Source organism: Pecten maximus, chromosome 2, assembly GCF_902652985.1.
Source record: "Pecten maximus chromosome 2, xPecMax1.1, whole genome shotgun sequence".
Lineage (NCBI taxonomy): Eukaryota > Metazoa > Mollusca > Bivalvia > Pectinida > Pectinidae > Pecten > Pecten maximus.
In genome coordinates this window covers 30,936,602-30,959,179 of record NC_047016.1, presented here as the reverse complement: position 1 = coordinate 30,959,179, position 22,578 = coordinate 30,936,602, and the positions used below count along the sequence as shown (strand labels likewise).

The 22,578-nt window shown below is 35.3% G+C and overlaps 1 protein-coding gene across 1 annotated transcript in view; it reads left to right on the top strand.

Moving 5' to 3' along the window:
• Positions 1 to 3,148: 3,148 nt before the first annotated feature.
• The window catches only part of LOC117321770 (molybdenum cofactor sulfurase 3-like), a 62,158-nt gene continuing 42,728 nt past the window's right edge, over positions 3,149 to 22,578 (top strand). The window contains 5 exon segments of the mRNA XM_033876297.1: positions 3,149 to 3,325; positions 14,995 to 15,151; positions 15,923 to 16,319; positions 16,321 to 16,507; positions 22,403 to 22,526. Of these exon segments, the coding sequence (XP_033732188.1) occupies positions 3,256 to 3,325; positions 14,995 to 15,151; positions 15,923 to 16,319; positions 16,321 to 16,507; positions 22,403 to 22,526 (935 nt within the window). The 5' untranslated portion in view covers positions 3,149 to 3,255.

Below are 22,578 nucleotides of genomic sequence, written 5' to 3'. Positions count from 1 at the left end.
ATATTCTACAAAAACTGGGCAGGGGAAAAAGATAAATGATTTATCTGTACAATCTAATATTTGCTGTCTACAGCATATTACAATACATCGGACGTGTATGGCGGGGGAGTACATGATTTGTAGGTTATTCAAGTGTCATGTCATTTAAAATTATTTTCCCTCATAAATTTTCTTGAACTATAAACATAAAATTTCCACTACAATTAACATATATGTCAGTTATCAGCCTATCTATTTATATAATTAGCATTGATCATTATTAAACTGACAATCTTCTATAGCACATAATTCATTACGAGAACAGCTGTTACTAGTAATCAAAGATACACAGTGTTGTGTATATTGTGTACATAGCAAGGTGCAAATATTTGTGTAAGATTCACTGTCAACTTTTTCAATTTTAATTCTTTACACAAGATTTAATTTACAGTTTGTTAGCTCATTTTAATAGGCTTAAATCCAAGAACTATGATCATCAAAATGATCTAAAGTCAATGAATCTTATATACAATGGCTACAAGAATTTTTGTAAAGGAATTGTCTTGTTGCAGTTGGATGGTTTTTGAAAGTGATATGTTAAGGTGACGACCCGTGGAGCGATACAATCAGGTTAAAGATGGCTATCTTTAGTTTGCACCACACAACTACAATAGGTGTTTACTGATCCGTGAAAGCACCATTTAATTTAGCATTCCTAAATACAGTTGTCAAATAACACCCGTAAAGAGAAACGGATAAAGAGTAAACTTGAAAATTACATAACAATCGTGACGACCGAGATTACTAAATCCAAATAACGACCATGACGACCTAAGATTTATTATTAAGCCCAAAGGTGCAAGGATCTCCGGAATAATAATAGAATTTTAAATAACAAGTGATTAAATACTGCTTTACTGACCTTAATTACTTATACAGTCTTTTGAACTGGTCTTAATTCCGCATAAAATGTATTTAAATGTAAATTAAGGAAAGAACTTTTCAAAAGATTAGCTTTTATTTATGGCTTCTAACAAACCTATGCAATGAAGCATAAGAGGAAAAGTTCTAAATTTATAAGTGTACATGGAGCCTTGTGCTACAATAGTCTTTACAATAATCACGGCATGAAACCTCTTAGCTGTATTCAAACAGGCGATGCTCTGAATTCATTTTTTATCCCAAACATGAATTATGTTGTCTGTATTGGATGAAATAACTTATTCAGATCTAAAGCAGGCCAACATATATCTCACAGCTGCATATTTTCACATCAGATGTGATGAAGCCATTTAAAACATTTTTTTAGTGGGATTCCTGCTAACAGAACTTAAGAAAAAACTATACTCCCATGTGTAGTTCCTTCTGCTAATGCAAATGTTGTATGTGAACAGAATGAAATGTTTCAAAAGCCAACATTTTCAGCAATGTACCATACTTCCGTACTGACATTATTGATTTTAGGTTTCTGATTTCAGTCCACCAGTCAGATTATCAGATATTGACTTTCTTGATACTACAATGCTTCACGTTTGATTGAAGAATCACAAAAATACCAACCTTTATTTTTTAGTTCCTTTATTCCATTCATCCAAAGAAGTAATTACACAAAATGAATCAATTTCAAAATAATTTAAAATCCATCCAACTTTGAAATTCAATCCGGAGGCAGTCATTTTCAGTATTAGCATTATCCTTTGGTAGCCATGTACAATAAAATCCATTTTCTAGTCCTAGTTTGTTTGATCAATAACATGTCATGCCTCCGTTTCCATTATTTGCAGAATCTGATAAGTGACATTTAAACTTCAACGTCACAAAACTCAGCATCACAGTTTCAAGAATTCCACTGCCATAACACAGAAAACTGAGCCACAGTTTCTTTTCTCTTTTATATACATTCTAGCACTTCGAAAATCCACATATAACACCGAACATGACAAGAGTTGTCGTCTGTTTCACAAGATTCTCCTGATAAAATCCACGGAGGTGTAGTTCCTTGGTCCTGGCTACTCTTTGTTGCTTGCTATACATCCACTTTGAGCAGAATCCCATCACAGCTAAGTAACTAACACATGTACAGAGAAGCATGGATTTGGTGTGCAGTAAAGAGTATATACATGGTTCCGGGGGTTAGTATAAACATACAGAGAGAATGGAGGCCAAGATACAGCGGTGATCTTCCATGCAAAAGGATAGTTCATCTTCATACATATTCTTTTCCTCTTCTTTAAATTCCATCATGCAAAAACGAGTCGGATTTCGGGTATATGTTTCGTGGGGAGTGTTCAGGATCAAGAGGATGAATGTAAGTGAGGCATAAACAAAAGTAAAAAAATAACCGAGGGAATATAGGGTAATTTTGCTACGGGAACATAATGTAAAGAACAGTAAAGGGCATATAGATGGGGTAATGTGATACAATGGAGAGGGACAGTTATTTATATCGGACGGTGTGTAATAGGGCTGTAAGGAGTACAGTTAGGAGTATTATGATATCCCATTCACCAATGTTTTTTTAAACATTTTTTTTTCTAAATTAAATAATTATTACTGACAACTTGAACATGCATTAGCAAAAGCAATATAGGCACATATTAAACAAAAACCAGGGAATGGTTGTCATTTTTTTCTCTTCTTCCTAGCCCCCTGTGAAATTTGCACGAGCGAGTGTGATTTCTCTCCACAGCGTGAAACGTACGGTTTTCAATGGAGAAAGAGAGGCAGTCGGAACACTAAAAATAAAATATGGTTAAAATAGAAAAGGTGAATAAGCTACCTGGAAAAAGTGAAGAAAACGTACCTGGGTTTACTAGCAGGGATTCTGGATAAAAATTAGAGCGGGTATCAATACACACACAGGATAGCAGCCACAAGGACAGGATGCATGGAAAGGTGCTCAAGCGGTAGGGTTATGAATACCGTGTCAGAAACCGACCGAACAACACAGCGCATTACTCCACATAGTAAAACATAGTGCGTAAATACAACTATAAAAATAAACACTTATTTCAATTGTCTATAAAGCTATTGTGCTTTTAGCTCTTAATCATAATAAAAGTAAGAAGATTTTGATATCAGTTTGTTTTAATTATCATTTTTACTTTGGCGTAGGGATACTATGAACTCAGCTAAGTTCGGGTCATGACCTAAATCATGTGACAGATTATCTGTACAACATGGCAGCTTCCATGAGGTCGAAATCGATGAAATATTTCTAGTGGATCAAAAAGCTATTTTCAATTAATTGTTGTTGCAACTGGAACAGAAATCAATATGGATGTCGATGCTTCATACAACAAAGATATTGAATCCATACGTGAGAGGGAATTCCCTAACATCAGAGGTAAACAGCACCTGGGATAATGTCCTAACTTGGTTTGTTTACATTTGATCAAAAGACATGACAGCTAACCGCAGCATCATGAGTTGGTCCTATCAATTAAATTCATGATGTGTCAGGTGAAAGATCAAACATTATTGGTATAAGTAACGCTATCATATCATTATTTGGTAAGTCAGGGTCCGCACAAATTAGCACACATACATTTAGAAAACCGCCGGCAAAAGTGGGCGTGGCCAATTTACAATTGGAACAGTAATCAATACGTCGCACGTCTTCTTTTCCGTGTCCAGAGAAATGCAGTGCGCTATAACAGCCGCGCTGGTTTAGAAACGTCTGCTCCTAATCGTTTCATTCACACAAATTAACAAATACCCATGAGAAATGAAAATGATTAGAACTGATAATATTAAGATGATCATGTGGTCTGCAGGATGTACATGTATAGGTCTTAGCAAGCGTACATTTGTACCTCATACATAACCTCCAGTATATTTATATGAAAAGTGGAGAAATTACTGCATATGTGGTAGTTTTTCAAGATGCAATTTTTGCAAAACCATAAAAATGTCCTTTTTTTTTTTGCAATTTCCATATTTCTGAAGATAAAAAGTACACAATACTCTCACATCACACATTTAGATTTATTTGTTAAAAAAATTCACAATGATATTAACACCACTATTTACAAACCATAAGCAGAGACCTATATAGGTCTCTGCCATAAGCTCAGTCACGATTCACAAGATCTGCAATTCACACTCAAAACAATTGATTATCATGTCTGGTTAATTTTCACTAATGATCATACATTTACACAATCAATATACTCCAATCTTTTTCAAAGTTATCAGAGACATAGACTTCCAAGATTTTCCACATCATCATCTTTAGCGGGTGACAGGCTTTTATTTAACCACATGAAGGGAGATGACCTTGACATACAATAACAAGGGAAGTAACTCATGCAAACAAACATCACTGGCAAATTTTACATTTTTAAGTTTGCAATTTTGATAGGGTCGTAAAATTCACAAAAATTGAATGCGTGCAAAAAAATATCTGTATGAAATACTTCATCTTCACCATACTTACCCTATATAGGAGAGAGACATTCGATTTTGGACCCTATTTTAGGTCACCTGAAACAAAGTCTCAAGTGACCTATTCTAATCACCTTTTGTCCGTCGTCGTGCGTCTTGAGTCCGTAAACAATTTACATTTTCAACTTCGTCTCCAAAACCGCTACACCAAATTCAATGAAATTTGGCAGAAAGGTTCTATGGCTGAAGGTCAACTAAAATTGTGAATTATATGGTCCCCACCCCCCAAAGGCCTGAGGGATGGGCCAAAAAGGGTCAAATTGACTAAAACTTTAAAATTCTACTTCTTTATACTCTGAGATATGGTGGAATCAAACATTCTTCATAGATGGAAGTGTCTTATGGTGCTTTACCAAAATTGTGAATTTCATGACCCTGGGGTCTCACTTTTGCCCCTGGGGAGGGGGTAAACTTTACTATAGTTTATATAGGGAAATCACATTTTTGACTATTATTTGTTGGATTTGTATTGGAATTCATTCTAACCTGGTTAACATTATCAGCATGGGATAACAGTTTGATGGTATATACATGTTGGCCCTGACTGACCCCCAGGGGCTGATGACCAGGGCCAAAAAGCGTCAAATTGACTGAAATTTCAAAAATCTTCTTCTCAATACCCATATAAGGTAGAATCAAATACTATTCATAGATGGAAAGGTCTGATGGTGCTTTGCCAAAATTGGGAATTTCATGACCCTGGGGTCTCACATTTGCCCCTGGGGAAGGGGTAAACTTCACTATAGTTTATATAGGGAAATACATTTTTGACTATTAGTTGTTGAATTTGTATTATAATTCATTCTTACCTGGTTAACATTATCAGCAAGGGTTGACAGTTTGATTGTATGCACATGTTGGCCCTGACTGACCACCAGGAGCTGATGGGTGCGGCTAAAAAGGGTCAAAAATCTTCTTCTCAAGACCCAAATAAGGTAGAATCAAATACTCCTCATAGATGGAAGGGTATTATGGTGCTTTACTTAGATTGTGAATTTCATGACCCTGGAGTCGCACATTTGCCACTTGGGAGGGGGTAAACTTTACTATAGTTTATAAAGGGAAATCACATTTTTGACTATTATTTGTTTGATTTCTATTGAAATTCATTCTAACTTTCCTAACATTATCAGCATGGGATGACAGCTTAATGATATGCACATGTTGGCCCTGACAGACCCTTTGGACTGATAGGTGGGGCCAAAAAGGGTCAATTAGATTAACTGAAATATTTCAAATCTCAGGTGACCGTTAAGACCCATGGGCCTCTTGTTGATATAGATATACCATATAATGTTCAGTTTTCATTCATAATTACAAAAATCAAATTAGTGCACAAGAAAAGTTTGTTACTGTAGGTCCATTGATTAGGCTGCATATACGTCCATATACTTATATATATATATATATATATATACTTATGGAATCTTACATAATGATGTCTTCTTTTTCTGCATCTAATATGTCTGAAATAAGTACAAGAACAGAATTGAACATTTGGTAGAGAATGTAACGATTGTTTTGATTTGTATGTAGATATGGTTATACAGTTGTAAGTTCTTTACAAGATGTAAGTGTGAAATTTCACTATGATATTTTCACTGTCCTAAGCATTGCTTACTTTGATTCAAAGGTTTGAAAATAGAGTATGATAAATCTTGGTGAAAAGGTGTTTCCAGATACATGATACAGAGACCCAATTTCCTGCTTTTTTATATGGAAACAAAACCTGAAATTTTTTTAACAAAAGTAGCCCTTTTGTTGTTTTTTCTTTTTTGTTTTGTTTTTGTAAGTGCATATTGCAATAATTAGGTTGATTAAAGTAGCACCAACCCATGACTTTCTATTTATAAACCAGAAACTTTCCTCCTTGACCTACCTGCACAATTTCTTGGAGACAGTACACGACAAGTCTAAACAAAGGATGAAACAACATCTGAAGTGATTAGTTATATTTACGTGTGTTCTTGTGTATACATTATTATGTAAATGACAAATTAGTATGTATTTAAAAGATTGAAAATGTCAAGTGATCATGTAACTGACAATCTTACCTGTCATCTGTGTCATACCTAAACCAGACGTTACAAACATAACTAGGGCGTTGACAAATAGTCCAGGGTTTCACAGGAAAATTATATCTTAAAGGGAGATAACCCCATGATTTGATTGTTAAATATAAATATAAAGGCAACATTTGTAGTGAATAAAGAAATTGATAAAATTTAAGAGATGTTTCAGTACATATATAGTGGTTTTTTTTTTAGTTTTGGGTTGTTTAGTTAAAATGATGGGACATGAACTTTTAGTAAGTATGTGCAGCGGCCATGGATGATAGGAATAGAGTTTTTTTGAAAACAGGTAACTGGATATGCAAGAACATGTTAATGATATGTTCTACAGGTATTTGTTGATGACAATGAGTAAATGCACGTTTTTCATGAAATTAACATTCATGTTACAATGAATTTACATTTGTATTATTGTATTTTTTTTTTTTTTTTTTTAATGTTAACAAATCATCAATTTACCTGGTACAGTGTACCGTATTTGAAATTGGAAATCATTAGAATATATAGGAAAGGTAACTCTTACCATGAAATGAAATCTTTATCATTCCCTGTGACTACACACTTTTAAAAGTTTTATTTGGGGGTGATAAAATGTATTGGTATATATATTATGAACTTGTTTTTTCCCTTTCCTGCCATCAGAGTGGAGTTTGAGTTGGAGTAAAGATCTCCCAGCCATGACAAGAACTGAGATTTAAATTGAATGAATCACCTAATTTTGCTCTAAATAACTTGATCATCATTTATTATCGAAGCTTAAACCAAAAAATTATAAAATGTAAAGTAATTAAGAATGGTCATACCTGTCACAAATAATTGTCATATAGACACTATTGCATTTAGAATGATTGATGAAGTACAGGAGGCCAAACAAGGGTGAGCTGTATGTACTATAGACAGGGGGCCTAACAAGGGTGAGTTGTATGTACTATAGACAGGGGGCCAAACAAGGGTGAGCTGTATGTACTATAGACAGGGGGCCAAACAAGGGTGAGCTGTATATACTATAGACAGGGGGCCAAACAAGGGTGAGCTGTACTATAGACAGGGGGCCAAACAAGGGTGAGCTGTATGTACTATAGACAGGGGGCCAAACAAGGGTGAGCTGTATGTACTATAGACAGGGGGCCTAACAAGGGTGAGCTGTATGTACTATAGACAGGGGGCCAAACAAGGGTGAGCTGTATATACTATAGACAGGGGGCCAAACAAGGGTGAGCTGTATATACTATAGACAGGGGGCCAAACAAGGGTGAGCTGTATGTACTATAGACAGGGGGCCTAACAAGGGTGAGCTATATGTACTATAGACAGGGGGCCTAACAAGGGTGAGCTGTATGTACTATAGACAGGGGGCCAAACAAGGGTGAGCTGTATGTACTATAGACAGGGGGCCTAACATGGGTGAGCTGTATGTACTATAGACAGGGGGCCAAACAAGGGTGAGTTGTACTACAAACATGGGGCCAAACAAGGGTGAGCTGTATGTACTATAGAAAGGGGGCCAAACAAGGGTGAGCTGTATGTACAATAGACAGGGGGCCTAACAAGGGTGAGCTGTATATACTATAGACAGGGGGCCAAACAAGGGTGAGCTGTATGTACTATAGACAGGGGGCCTAACAAGGGTGAGCTGTATGTACTATAGACAGGGGGCCTAACAAGGGTGAGTTGTATGTACTATAGACAGGGGGCCAAACAAGGGTGAGCTGTATGTACTATAGACAGGGGGCCTAACATGGGTGAGCTGTATGTACTATAGACAGGGGGCCAAACAAGGGTGAGTTGTACTACAGACATGGGGCCTAACAAGGGTGAGCTGTATGTACTATAGAAAGGGGGCCAAACAAGGGTGAGCTGTATGTACTATAGACAGGGGGCCAAACAAGGGTGAGCTGTATGTACTATAGACAGGGGGCCAAACAAGGGTGAGCTGTATGTACTATAGAAAGGGGGCCAAACAAGGGTGAGCTGTATGTACTATAGAAAGGGGGCCAAACAAGGGTGAGCTGTATGTACTATAGACAGGGGGCCTAACAAGGGTGAGCTGTATGTACTATAGAAAGGGGGCCAAACAAGGGTGAGCTGTATGTACTATAGACAGGGGGCCAAACAAGGGTGAGCTGTACTATAGACAGGGGACCTAACGAGGGTGAGCTGTATATACTATAGACAGGGGGCCTAACAAGGGTGAGTTGTACTATAGATAGGGGGCATAACAAGGGTGAGTTGTACTATAGACAGGGGGCCTAACAAGGGTGAGCTGTATGTACTACAGACAGGGTGCCAAATAAGGGTGAGCTGTATGTACTATACACAGGGGGCCTAACAAGGGTGAGCTGTATGTACTATAGACAGGGGGCCTAACAAGGGTGAGCTGTATGCACTATAGACAGGGGGCCAAACCAGGGTGAGCTGTATGTACTATAGACAGGGGGCCAAACAAGGGTGAGCTGTATGAACTATAGATAGGGGCCTAACAAGGGTGAGCTGTATGTACTATAGACAGGGGGCCTAACAAGGGTGAGTTGTACTATAGACATGGGGCCTAACAAGGGTGAGCTATACATATTATAGACAGGGGGCCAAACAAGGGTGAGCTGTATGTACTACAGACAGGGGGCCAAACAAGGGTGAGTTGTATGTACTATAGACAGGGGGCCAAACAAGGGTGAGCTGTATGTACTATAGACAGGGGGCCAAACAAGGGTAAGCTGTATGTACTTTATACAGGGGCCTAACAAGGGTGAGCTGTATGTACTATAGACAGGGGGCCAAACAAGGATGAGCTGTATGTACTATAGACAGGGGGCCAAACAAGGGTGAGCTGTATGTACTATAGACAGGGGGCCTAACAAGGGTGAACTGTATGTACTATAGACAGGGGGCCAAACAAGGGTGAGCTGTATGTACTATAGACAGGGGGCCAAACAAGGGTGAGCTGTATGTGCTATAGACAGGGGGCCAAACAAGGGTGAGCTGTATGTACTATAGACAGGGGGCCAAACAAGGGTGAGCTGTATGTACTATAGACAGGGGGCCAAACAAGGGTGAGCTGTATGTACTATAGACAGGGGGCCTAACAAGGGTGAAAATTCTTTAAAATGTATGTAGATCTGTAAGGTCACCACGTGAACACCATACCAGGTCATCAGAAACCAGGGGAACACCATATCACATCATCATCAACCATACCTCAGACATGTAAGGTCACCATGGCAAACACTATTCAAAGTCATAATTAACCATAGGAATGCCATACCAGGTCATCAGTCACCATAGGAAAACCACTACAATTAGGAACGCCGTACCAGACCTGTAAGGTCACAATGGGAACACCATACATTATGTACCAGGTCATCAGCAACCATATCAACACCATACCAAACCTGTAAGGTCAGCATAGCAACACCATACCAGGTCATGTGTCACCATAACAACACAATACCAGACCTGTAAGGTCACCATGGCAACACCATACCAGGTCATGTGTCACCATGGCAACACCATACCAGGTCATGTGTCCCCATAACAACACCATACCAGACCTGTAAGGTCACCATAACAACACCATACCAGACCTATAAGGTCACCATAACAACACCATACCAGACCTATAAGGTCACCATGAGAACATCAAACTTAGAGACACTGAGTGACAGTTTAGGTCAAATCATCAACACTTATATATAATTATTTATTGCTTGAGAGTTAAAATGATGATTTTGTATTCTGTTACAGTCCTAGTGTTGTGAATAACGTTCTGTTCAGGGATTTCTTGTTTTCTATATTATTGCTTAATTTTCAATTGTTTCTGCATGACTAACATGTTTTCTTTTGTACCATTTAGATTTGTTTACAGATGGATGATTATATATGACAGGACCAAAACACCTTTTTCTCCAATGAGTGTTGATGATGGTAATCGAACCATACACACTGTTGTCTTTTAAAAAAATATTTTGATATTTGTTGATATGGATCATACTTCATCAGATATTGTTTCCAATGGGGATTTTTTTAAAGAAAAATATCAAGAAAAAATCTCCATGGATAGCCATTATATTGTTTTATCACTGTGAAAATGGTGACAGCCGAGGACCAATCAGACACCAGCCCTTATCGCCCAATTGATCTTCTCCCATGACTAGTCAAGCGAAGATAGAAATTGATGACTCGGAGCCCTCACTTGATTTAAAAGGGCAAAAAAATTGTCATATAAAGCGTTTGTCTAATCAAGCAAGGTTTAAGTCTGATGGGTTCTGTGCCTACTGAATGGGCAAAAACTGAGAACGAATTGGTTGAACCACTCGCAATAATGGAGACCTATGCTCTCCCTGTCGAGGGATACAAATTTACACCAATGTATAAAAATATCTGTTAATGTACAATAACTGTAACCTACAAAATGTGTGATGTTCTGACGTGATTTTATGGGTACATTGGACGCAGAATTCTCAAAGACCAAGCATGGTGCTCAATAGCATTAAGTCTGATTGACTATGATCAGAAAGCATGATTAATTATTTCTGTTTATAGTATAAATCGGATATTTATGTCATTGTATTTAACCATTAGTGAATAAAGATTCTCTGAAGTATGGTAAGGGTGGTTGTCAATCAGTACGGCTATTTCAACAGTTTAAGAGAACTGGGATGAGTAATTAATATTCCCTCATTACAGATAATAAACAACATCTGAAAAGGCTTTGTAATGTATTTTATACCTTGTGTATAGAAGTAGATCAGACAGTTTTATGGTACAGAGTGAACTCTCCCGTAGCACCACAAATACACTGGCTCTAGACCTAGATCTACACATTGGTTTTTACTGTATTTCTGTAATGTTTACAGTTTTATCAGAAGTTTGAAGCAGAAAAGATGTACTTTTCCTAGGAATTACATGTATGAAATGAACAGTAATTTTCTCTTTTGTAATTTGTTTCTATATTATTAACTGTATAATATTGCTAAATTACACTTCAATACATTTTGTTCAATGTGAATAATTTTATAAATATATTAAATTATCATGCACAGAGTCATATATAATAAATTTGAATTCAAATTTCAAAAAGAACTAGATTTGATCAAGATCAAAACACGGGATTTCCAAATAGAAAATGATCGCAGACATGGTCTCGTTCTGACGAACGCTTTTGTACGTTTTACCTACGTTTTCTCTTCATTTTCTCTTCGCTTCCCTTCTTTAACTGATCAATCGACTTTCAACCCAGTCTGTGACCTTGAACTTCGAATGTCAAGGTCAAAGATTTGCGTGCCTTTTGTAGCCAGTCATTCATACTATAGATGTGCCAATTATCATGTCTGAGGGTGTCAGGCTATCGGAAGAAAAACATTTCAAGTGTAATTGTAGGATAATATTTAATTTTGGCAGTAAAATGTTTTCCTTAGTATTTTCTCTGAGATATAATGATGTTTTGACCTTAAAACATTGCAAACATCTTCAAACGATCGTTTTCTTTGATATCCGATGAAAATAAACCGTTTTAAAGAGAATTTGAAATTTTCGATTTTTGATCATTAGACCTCTATGACCTTGAACGGAGGTCAAGGTCAATGAAAAGTAATCAAGTTTGTAGGCATCCGTTGATGCTATTACTGTGCCAAATATCAAATCTGTATGTGTAAAGATATAGGAGCAGAGGGTAATTACAAAAAATGTAAGTGCATTTTTTGGGATAAATTTGAATTTTTGGCGGGAAAACGGACATTTTTCAAAGTGCCATTTCTACCTCATTTTTCATTGCACGACACTAAAACTTGCACAGTTCGCCTTCATTAATCATGCACTTTGTAATGCAATTAAAAAATAACCTCATTTTGAATTTTGAATTTTTGACCTTGATTTGACCTCCTGCTTAGACCTTGACCTTGACATATTTTCTGATAACATATTGAAGAGAAAAGTGAGCCCCACCAATTTACTACGAGATGCATTGATTGTTCAAGGGAAAAAACGAACAGACAAAGAACCTGATTCAAAAGAATTTTTGTTTTATTTTATTTTTTTGGCTTATTTAACCTTGAATGATGTTCAAGGTCAGTGAAAAATAACTTCTTTTGTATCCACTCTTATGTTCTATAGTTGTGCCAAATATCAAGTCTGTATGTGTTTAAATGAAGGAGCTGAAACAAATTTAGACATTTTGCTCGATTTTTGAATTTTGGCGGGGAAAACTTTGAAATTTTCAAAGTGCCATATCTTCGTCATTTTTCATTCGATCACTAAATTTTTTTCACATTCCAACTCAGTGGTTCATGCTCTTTTATATGGTATGGTACACTTAACTCGATTAGAGAATTTTATTTTTGACCTTACTTTCAACCCATAGCGAGGTCATGACCTTGACACTTTTTCTGATAACATGGCATGGAAAAAAGTTAGCCCCGACAACGATCTGTATGACACACTGAGCGTGCACGAAATAGAACGATCGTGCATGAAGTTATGGTCGTTCAAAGACAAATCTGTGTTTTGACCTGTGACCTTGACCTTTGAACTTATGATCACAATAATGTCAGACAAATCACCAGCTCGGTCGTTGGGTATCATGTAATGTAATACGAACGCTTTATTTATTTGCGTTTTTGCTGGAAAGTGTTCACAGCAAGTGTTAAGAATAATAAGAATAATAAGAAGAAAAAACATAACAAAAACAATAGTGATTTCCATCCGAAATGGAAATCCCTAATAATACTAATTGAAGAGAATTGGTCAAGAAATAAATGATTACTTGTTCAAATAAAAAAAAATATATATATATACAGTAACTCTTTTTATAAAAAAGATTGTCCAGTAATCAATAACCTACTAATGTATCAATAATCTACCAATAAATCAATAATCTACCAATATATCAATAATCTACCAATATATCAATAATCTACCAATAAATCAATAATCTACCAATATATCAATAATCTACCAATATATCAATAATCTTCCAATATATCAATAATCTACCAATAAATCAATAATCTACCAATAAATCAATAATCTACCGATGTATCAATAATCTACCAATATATCAATAATCTACCAATATATCAATAATCTACCAAGAAATCATAAATCTACCAATAAATCATTAATCTACCAATATATCAATAATCTACCAATAAATCATAAATCTACCAATAAATCATTAATATCAATAAATCATTAATCTACCAATGAATATATAATCTACCAATGAATATATAATCTACCAATGAATAAGAAATCATTAATTTACCAAGAAATCATAAATCTACCATGAAATCACATAAACTATTTCTCTATAAATTTCTAACACAACAAATATTCTTCGAGATCAAGAAACAGCGCCGAAGTTTTATGATAAGGGAGATAAATATGAGTAGAATCAGAATTTACAAGAGTTGGAAACATAAACATCACCTGATCACTTATATTAACCATTTATCAGCCATCAGAAATGATTAAGTTCGATCGAACATGTTCTCTCCATGAACAGCAAAACTATGAAATATTACAATCATATCTCAAGATTACTGATACTAAATAGTAGTTCATGATCCTTAGTTGTCTCTTTGATCATTAATAACCTCGTAAGAGAAAAAATAAAACCTTGCATCTTGTGAAAATCTGCTGTACAGTGTAGCGATAAATCTTACAAAACTGTGCCTGGATGCAGGAACTGTAATCACTGTTTATTGTTTTACTCACAATACGGTTTCTATTTTCAGATTTGTTTCATTTATTACAAGGCATTTATAAATTGAGAAAAATCTTAAAGATAGTGTGATTATTTCTAGACTGGAATCATTTATTGAAAATATATATTTCATTCTATTGAAATTGACACTTTTCAAAGATGAATTTGTTATGAAAAATTATTTGTAAATTTGTTTTCATATTTATGATGGACTTTCAAAGGATTTTATGTACTTTTGAACTATATATCCTCACTGCATTTTTCTTTTTCACTTTTGTCAAAAAATATTTCAAAATTAGAAGAACCATGGGATACCCATATGTATTGAATATTTTTTTTATTGGAATTTGAAATGGATGGTGATTCCAAGGAAAAGGAGAATGTAATTTAGGTTGGTTTATTGTAATATGGATGTAGGGAAGGAAATACAAACATATGTCTCCTGCATTCAACTGCAGATTATATTAATTCCACAAATTTGAATAAAATGTACAAATGTCCCAACTGTAATTTTGTGACCTGCACAGGTCCCGATTTATATTAAAATCTCACGTTTGCTCCCGCTTGCATTACATGAGAAATATTTTGGTGATATGGTTTATTTGGGAGTCATCCATTCTAATTTATGACTTGGGGAAATACAAAGTATGTACATTTTGTATTTATTCATATCTTTTCAATTGGGAAACAATAATAAAGATGTTTACATTATTACATATTACATATGTTTCTTGTATTACAGTTTTTGATATTTTGCTAACTTGACTGAAATAGTATGTTCTTCCTATCTCATTTTAGGGGAAACATATGTAGACCATATCGGAACAACTTTATATGCCAGAAGTCAAATGGAGGCTTTCCAAAATGATCTCCTTGGAAACCTATATGGAAATCCCCATAGCAACAGTCAAAGCAGTTCCCTAGCAACAGATGTAGTTGATCAAGTGCGATGCAGGTGAATGATCAATGAACTATTAAATTTTAATGTTATTCGTTACATAATTGTGGCCCCTAAAGACTGATTTCTTAAGCCTTTAAACCGAAACATTTTACCAAAGACATTGTTTTCGACCTTTACTGGTTAAAATATGAAATGGGTAAAGTCAAATCTCATTGAATTGTATTTTCTTATACAGTACCCTATTGTAAAAACTACTCCTTCCTAATAATAACTTAAAGGTTTCAATGAAACTTTGCACACATCATATAATTCTATATGATTGGTTCATTTTTTGTTGATAATTAGAGTTACATCCCTTGATTTTTAAGCCTCTGAACAAAGTCTTTTCCTGTCTACTGCTTCTTATGTGTGAGATTGAGTTCTGATGGTGAGATTGAGTTCTTATGTGTGAGATTGAGTTCTTATGTGTGAGATTGAGTTCTTATGTGTGAGATTGAGTTCTTACATTGAGATTGAGTTCATATAAACTTTTTTCAAATATCAGACATTGTACAAGCTGATCAATGCTGCCATTTTGTTTTCACCTTACTCATTTGACTTCATGTGACAAGTTAAGTGTCGTTTTATTTCCAGTGTCAGATTTTAAACTGAGAATGAGCCACTTTGGCCAGTGTCCATTAGGCTAGTCAGGTTATATGAGGTTGTGGTACAATTTTGTTGTGTTAAAGTATATTTTAGAGCCTATTAATAATCATTTATAATTTTTTTGTATTTTTGACAATTGGTTCTAATGATTTATGAATTGCTCCTGAATTGTTACTTCAGAATACTTCATCACTTCAACACAAACCATGAGGACTACAGTGTTGTATTTACTTCTGGATGTACCGGTGCATTGAAGCTGCTTGCTGAGACTTTCACCTTTGACCCCGTCTCCCACAGCAACCAAAGTGACAGTAAAATGCTTAATCATAACACTTCGGAAAGAAAAATGGGGTCTTTTATTTACTTATTGGACAATCACACATCAGTACAAGGCATGCGAGAAACCATGGCAACAAGAGCTGGGATCATTTATTGTCTTGACACCTCTGAGCTTGATTGTGATCTAGACATAAAAACAAATAACAAAGGTCTGATTTCTAAGACAGAACATTATGAACCTGGAGGAAACAATCTGTTTGCATTTCCTGGTCAGTCCAATTTTTCTGGCGCTAAATATTCCGCTTGCATGGTTGTCTAAGGCGTGTTATGGTAAATTCTGCTTTCAAAAACAGCTCCCTGGTCAGTGGTATACTGTTTTAGACGCTGCAGCTTTAGCCTCTACTTCTGACCTTGACCTTGGAGTGTACAAGCCAGATTTTGTGACCTTATCATTCTACAAGATGTTTGGGTTTCCTACAGGCATTGGTAAGTCCTAGAAAATGTAGTCATACAATACTTAGGATCTTCATAAATGGCTATATAATGTCATATTGAATTTATTAAACTTGTTTAATTACATTGTATTTGATATTCCACTCATTTTATCAAACTTGTTCAATTATTTGATATGCTTTGAGCCTTGAGGCAAGTAGCATAAAGGCTCATGACATATCAGATTATTGAACAAGTTCAATAAATTCCCTCTGATGTAGCCAAAAGTGTAAGATTCTGTTCATCACATGATAAACATCTATGAGAATACAAGTGAAAACTCTCCAGTAAATTTCTAATTAAGACAGGTAAATTTTGACTCCTGGCAGTATATATGTTTTTCCTCACAGTGACAATTATAAGTGTGACATCAAACATTATTTCTGACAATAGTTTTATTATAAACTTGTCTTACCATATCTATGACTTTGTTGTGTTACATGAGACAACAAGCCAGTTATATTATAAATTGTAATAATGTAAAATATCATATAAATAAATCCCTCTGTCATGTTCTGTAATTTGTGTAGGTCATGAATATTGTAAGACACTTGAATAAACAAATGACATCATACGATTGTCACAGCAATGATAGGTGATAGAAACATCTGTAAAAAACAACAAACATCTTGAAAGAAGGAAAGAAACCATTTATTTTCGTTCAGGTTAAACCAAAGTGTTATTAAGTCCCCCAAGCAAAAGTTTGGGGGACTTATTGTGATTACTCTGTTTCTTAATATAATCTTCTTCTTTTTTCCGATTGGTCAACCAAGATTGCCGCCAATTATAGTCTACTACCTTCTGATTAGTCGAAATTTAGATATTGTCCGATTTTGATGAAATTTGGTATGTAGGGGTATTAGGGGACTGCAAAACAAACTGAATGGGTTTTGTTGCCATAGCAACCATGCATAGGTTTCTGATTGGTCAAAATTTAGATAATGTTTGATTTCAAGGAAATTTGGTATAAAGGGATATTGAGTGATGCCGAACACAATGGTACAACTGTGGGGGCGTTTGGGGGACTTCTGTAATGGTTTCCCATTACAATTAGTATCTGTTTGTAATGATTTGGCAGATATAATGAGATCTTAATGAATAAGATGTGTAACTATATTTGACTCTGTATACATTGTATGTACCTAAGATCAAATACAGACATACTTGTTCTTAATAAGTCTTCATTTATCTACACCATGCCAACTTCATATTGAGTATCAAAATATTTACAACCGGACAATGCTCCGATCCTTCATTTTCCAACATTTTTGTTGATTAAAAAAAATGTAAACATTTCATCATAAGATTTACCTCCCTTTTAATTGACTCCATGTGATAGCCATCTTGAAAGAATGCTTATATGAGTTTTGTGGGTATAAAAATTCTTCTGAAATGATCAAAGCTAAGATGATTATTTTTACTCAATGATTGGACTTGAACCATCTATATATGTAACTTTTTCTGGTAGGTTGTGATTCTCTGAAGAAATAAAACATACACATCTTCACTAAAAAATACACATTGCAGTTGTGAAATGTCTCAAAATCAATTACTTCAGTATGATAGCCGTGAAGTGAGCTAGTCTGATAGTATAGGGATGAAATAACTGGTAAAAAAGTGTGACATTTGCTGTTCCGTCTATTGTTATATATAAGTACTGTGGGCCAATTCATCTTTGTGCTAATTTGATTAAATAAGTTACTCCAAGATCAAGACGTCTGGAAATGTTGTATGTGCATCTCCAAAAACTTAGGGGAAAAAATGGGAAAATATATCCAATGATAACAGAAATTAAAGAAAAGTTACGAACGTTTGGGAAAATGATGCCTGTTGATTACGAAAATTTTAGAAACTTTGAGAAAAAACTTGCTGTTTAGTGATCAAAGTACTATTTCATAGGTAAAATTTTATTGTTTAACGAAAAACTTCCTAGCATTTTATTAAAAATATTGGAGTCTATTTTTTATTTTTTATTTTTTCAAATTCACACCAATTTGTAATTGTACCAAAATTTTCTACAATAAATGAACAGTTGCGTAAGCACTGAGTGAATTAACAATGGAATTCCTCGTAAGATGTTTAAGCCTGTAACTGCCGATTTAGTTACTATGTCTTTGTAGTGTAATAAATGTAATATACATCCCGGCCCACAGACTTCATAACTCATTTCATCTCGTTCAACGATTACCGCATGAAAGAAAAAATTATGATAGATGAAGATATGAAACAGACATGTCTGCTAAGTCTTATCAACTGGAGATAAAACACAAAAAGATTAATAAAGCTTATTTTATGAATCGGTGCTTTAGTGAAGTATTAGCTAAACACAGGGTGTACACATGTTAAACTTCACCATATGTCGGCCATTATACAATTAGCCTTCTACCCATAATGCAATTATCACTGCAGTTTTGCCTTTTTAAGTTTATTGACAAAAAAATAGGATTTCTCAGGATTTTGTCCTCCTTTGGTAAAAGTGGTAGCTGATATATTTAGCTCACATGGCAAGAAGTGCCAGTGAGCTTATGGTATGAGTAGGCATCCATCATCCGTCCATCACATTTTAAACTTTTGTAGAAAAGTAGTATAAACAACTGAGAACTGGTGTTTGGCCTGGAGGTGCATGTGCACGTGGAAGAGTATATTTAAGTTTCCTCGTTTAAATGACCTTGACCTAATTTCAAGACTATAGGGCTTAAATATGTTAAAAACTACAAGAATCTTGTTCTCGAGTTCAAGAAAACTCTCAAGCCTGATATTTTGCCATCTAGGATAGAGTGATATAATATTTACTCATATAAATGCCCTTTACTTATTTTCAAGGTCACATTACAGGAGACAAAAAGTTAAAAAATAATTTTGCGAATCTTATTCTCTAAGTTCTAAAAGACCCAGGGTATTCCTCTTTTGGCCAGTTGGTTCCTGCTATGAAGTGATATCCAGCTTGTCATTACGTATTCTGATTTATGTTATTTATTTTTCAAAAAGACAACAGAAAACATCAGTTTTTGTTTATTTCACAAACAATTTTACTCTAGATCTGAGCCTGGAGTTGATGAATGGTCAATTGGCCTGCTTGAATCTTATTTGATTCAACATCAATCTAGAGAAATATAAAATCTGTCGAGATCCATTGCATATGTCCTTTCTTGCTTATTTTATGATTTTATTCATAAGTTCCTTATCAAATTGCAGAAGCAACATTGATATCCTTTGTCAGAGTCTTCTATTCAAGGCTATTGCCAGATTCATTGATAAATTATATTCAATAGGAAGATGTAATTTTCACATATCAGCTGCCAGGATTTTGTAGACAACTACAATGGCATGAGTCTCGCCATGCTATAGGTAGTCATAATTAAGACACACTGAGAAAAAACATTAGCTAAGCAGCAGGAACGTTTTAATAATTTCTTGATAACTTTCGCATGTTGTGGTATCACCATGACAACCTAGAAGAGGCTGTGGGACGTCTTTGACTGTTCACATCTGGTAGTCATGTTGTGCAAGGCAAGTAACTATCAAAAGATTTGTAGTTTTACCTCGTAAACCACGGGAGAAGTCAGGAATGGAGGATGAACATTCAGTTGCCTTGCAGTAAAATGTAAAATGTGGGAGTTATTTGGTTCGGAGTCGTTGTCCAGTATTATTTCATAGTGAGTTATGTTCCCTCTGGTAAACACTGCCTACTGTTGATGAGGGGCACCTGCCTCTAGCTTCAGCAGATTACACAATGGAAGACATTTATTGTGTGTCGTCTGCCATGCCCAATGAGCATAAAAAATCAACGAACATCTTTATGTTGCTAAGTATGCAACAGAAATTGGACAAATCTGTACTCTGACATGCAGATGTTTGTATTTGAGTACAAGGTCTGCCAAAGTCTACATGAGAACACTAGACATTTACGTGCGTCCACCAGAGTGTGTACAAGTTTTTCTGGTGTAAAAATATATGCAATATTAATGACATATTGTATACGGGTTTACCATAAACTTTAGCACGTGTTCAGACAGCGATGAGTTTTCTCTGCCCCGTTTTTTTCATTCCAACAGGAAGTTCTCCACATGCCATAGTTTGGATGGAGAACATCCTATACAGCTACACACAAATAAACTACCCATAACTCCTATGTCACACCGGGCCAACTAGTCTGATCGTAATTATCAGCAGCATGTGTAAACAGCAGGAAGACCCTTCCCCTCTGATTCGGACACTTGCAAGTGATCACAAAGAGAAAAATACAGCCCACATCATAACGGGCCTATTTACTCATTAGTCGTAATTACCGCAGCACCGTTTGTTCTGGAACTCTCCTGTGTTTGTCTTATGGCCTAGTGGTCTTAATTTTCTGAAATAAATGAGGTCAAGCATATTTCTCATCAAAAACAAGATAGAAATTACCGTTGTTATTCTAATAAACGCCCCCACCCTAACCCTAATAAACGCCCCCCCCCCCCCCCTTTTATGGAAAGAAAAATTCCTCAATTCCCCATGGAAAAATTTCACGCCCCTAGGGCGTTTATTAGAATAAATACTGTAAGTATGAAATATGAATGGTTGGTACAAGTGTATATCTATATTCTCATCACTTCCAATACTTGAAACATACATGTATTTCTGATTACATATATATTAACAAACTAATAAAAATTCATTTAGTGAAATATCAAAATGCGTAAATTATTTTAGCCGAAATAATTTACATATTTTGATATTTCACTGAATGAATTTTTCAACTGGTGATGAGATTTTTCTGCAATTTCTTAATTCTTTATACATTTTTTAATTAATTGATATATCAAGTAATGCATACTCAGGCAAAATTCCATTCAATAAAATGCCTTTAAACAAGTCTTAAATGAATATTTCTGGTTCCAGAGTTCCAGAGAATATTTTCAATTTTCTACAGAGAAAGGACTTCTACTGATGAATTAGGACATGGTCCATTGTTGGCCCTAAGTGAAGATCCAAAATGTCCACCAACATCAGTTAATACATATCCTCAAACTTCTTTGTTATAATCAGGGACTTATTGTAGAGTAGCCCAGTTTGTTTTGCTACAGCAGAGAAAAATTGCAGACCATAAATGAACATGTTCCCGAGATCTCTAACTCTAACCAATCAGGCTTAATGGCCGCCACTTTCCAGTCATGTCTAGTTCTGCTACACTCCTCCTTCAACAAAGTCTTTGACACCAAAGACACACACGACACCCTATACTGTGACATGTAATGTAGTTAGAATGCAATTGGACAGGAACATTTCTGGGACATCGTAAATCTAGATGGACACTAATAAATTGAATTGTCTGTGGGGATGGTCTATAGAATCTTCTAAAGTTAAGGAACTTTACTCAGACTTTAGCCTGGTAACTGGTTTTGAGTACATGGGGTATTATAGTAATATTTCTCAGCAACATTATTGGGGATGATTTTAACGTGTTCTAACTTCCGTAAAAGGCCATCAGCCTTTTATTGTATTTGTATAATTTGCATACAGTTGACAACATTTATGATTTAATAAGACTTTTACAATTTAAACCTTGTATTCATCAGAACGATGGCAAAGCCCTGTACATTGATAAAATTTGATGTCACTGTACACAATGAAATTGATTTGATATACATACTTAAGTATATACAAGGCAGTGGATTTTATTATCATGATATGTGATATCTCAAATATGACCAAGAGAAAAAAAATCCTTCAGTTAACAATTACAGGTTTTTTTGTTGTCTTTTTTTTCTTTGTGTTTAGCAGGCACTGTATTTATCATAAAAAAACCTGTATAATTTGAGAACCTTGGTAATTTGCTTGGGTATTTTTTTTTAATATCTGATGACTTAATGAATTTTAGTTGTGTATTGTTTTTACTCTCTATTTCAGGAGCTTTATTAGTCAGGAACCAATCAGCGCACATGTTACAAAAGCGGTATTTTGGTGGCGGAACAGTAGAAGTTAGCACAGCACAGGAAAACTTTAGGGTTTTCCGACAGAATATCTCCGACAGGTAAGACAATGACTACATATTTAAGTAAAATCAGAAGAGAACATTCTCCCTA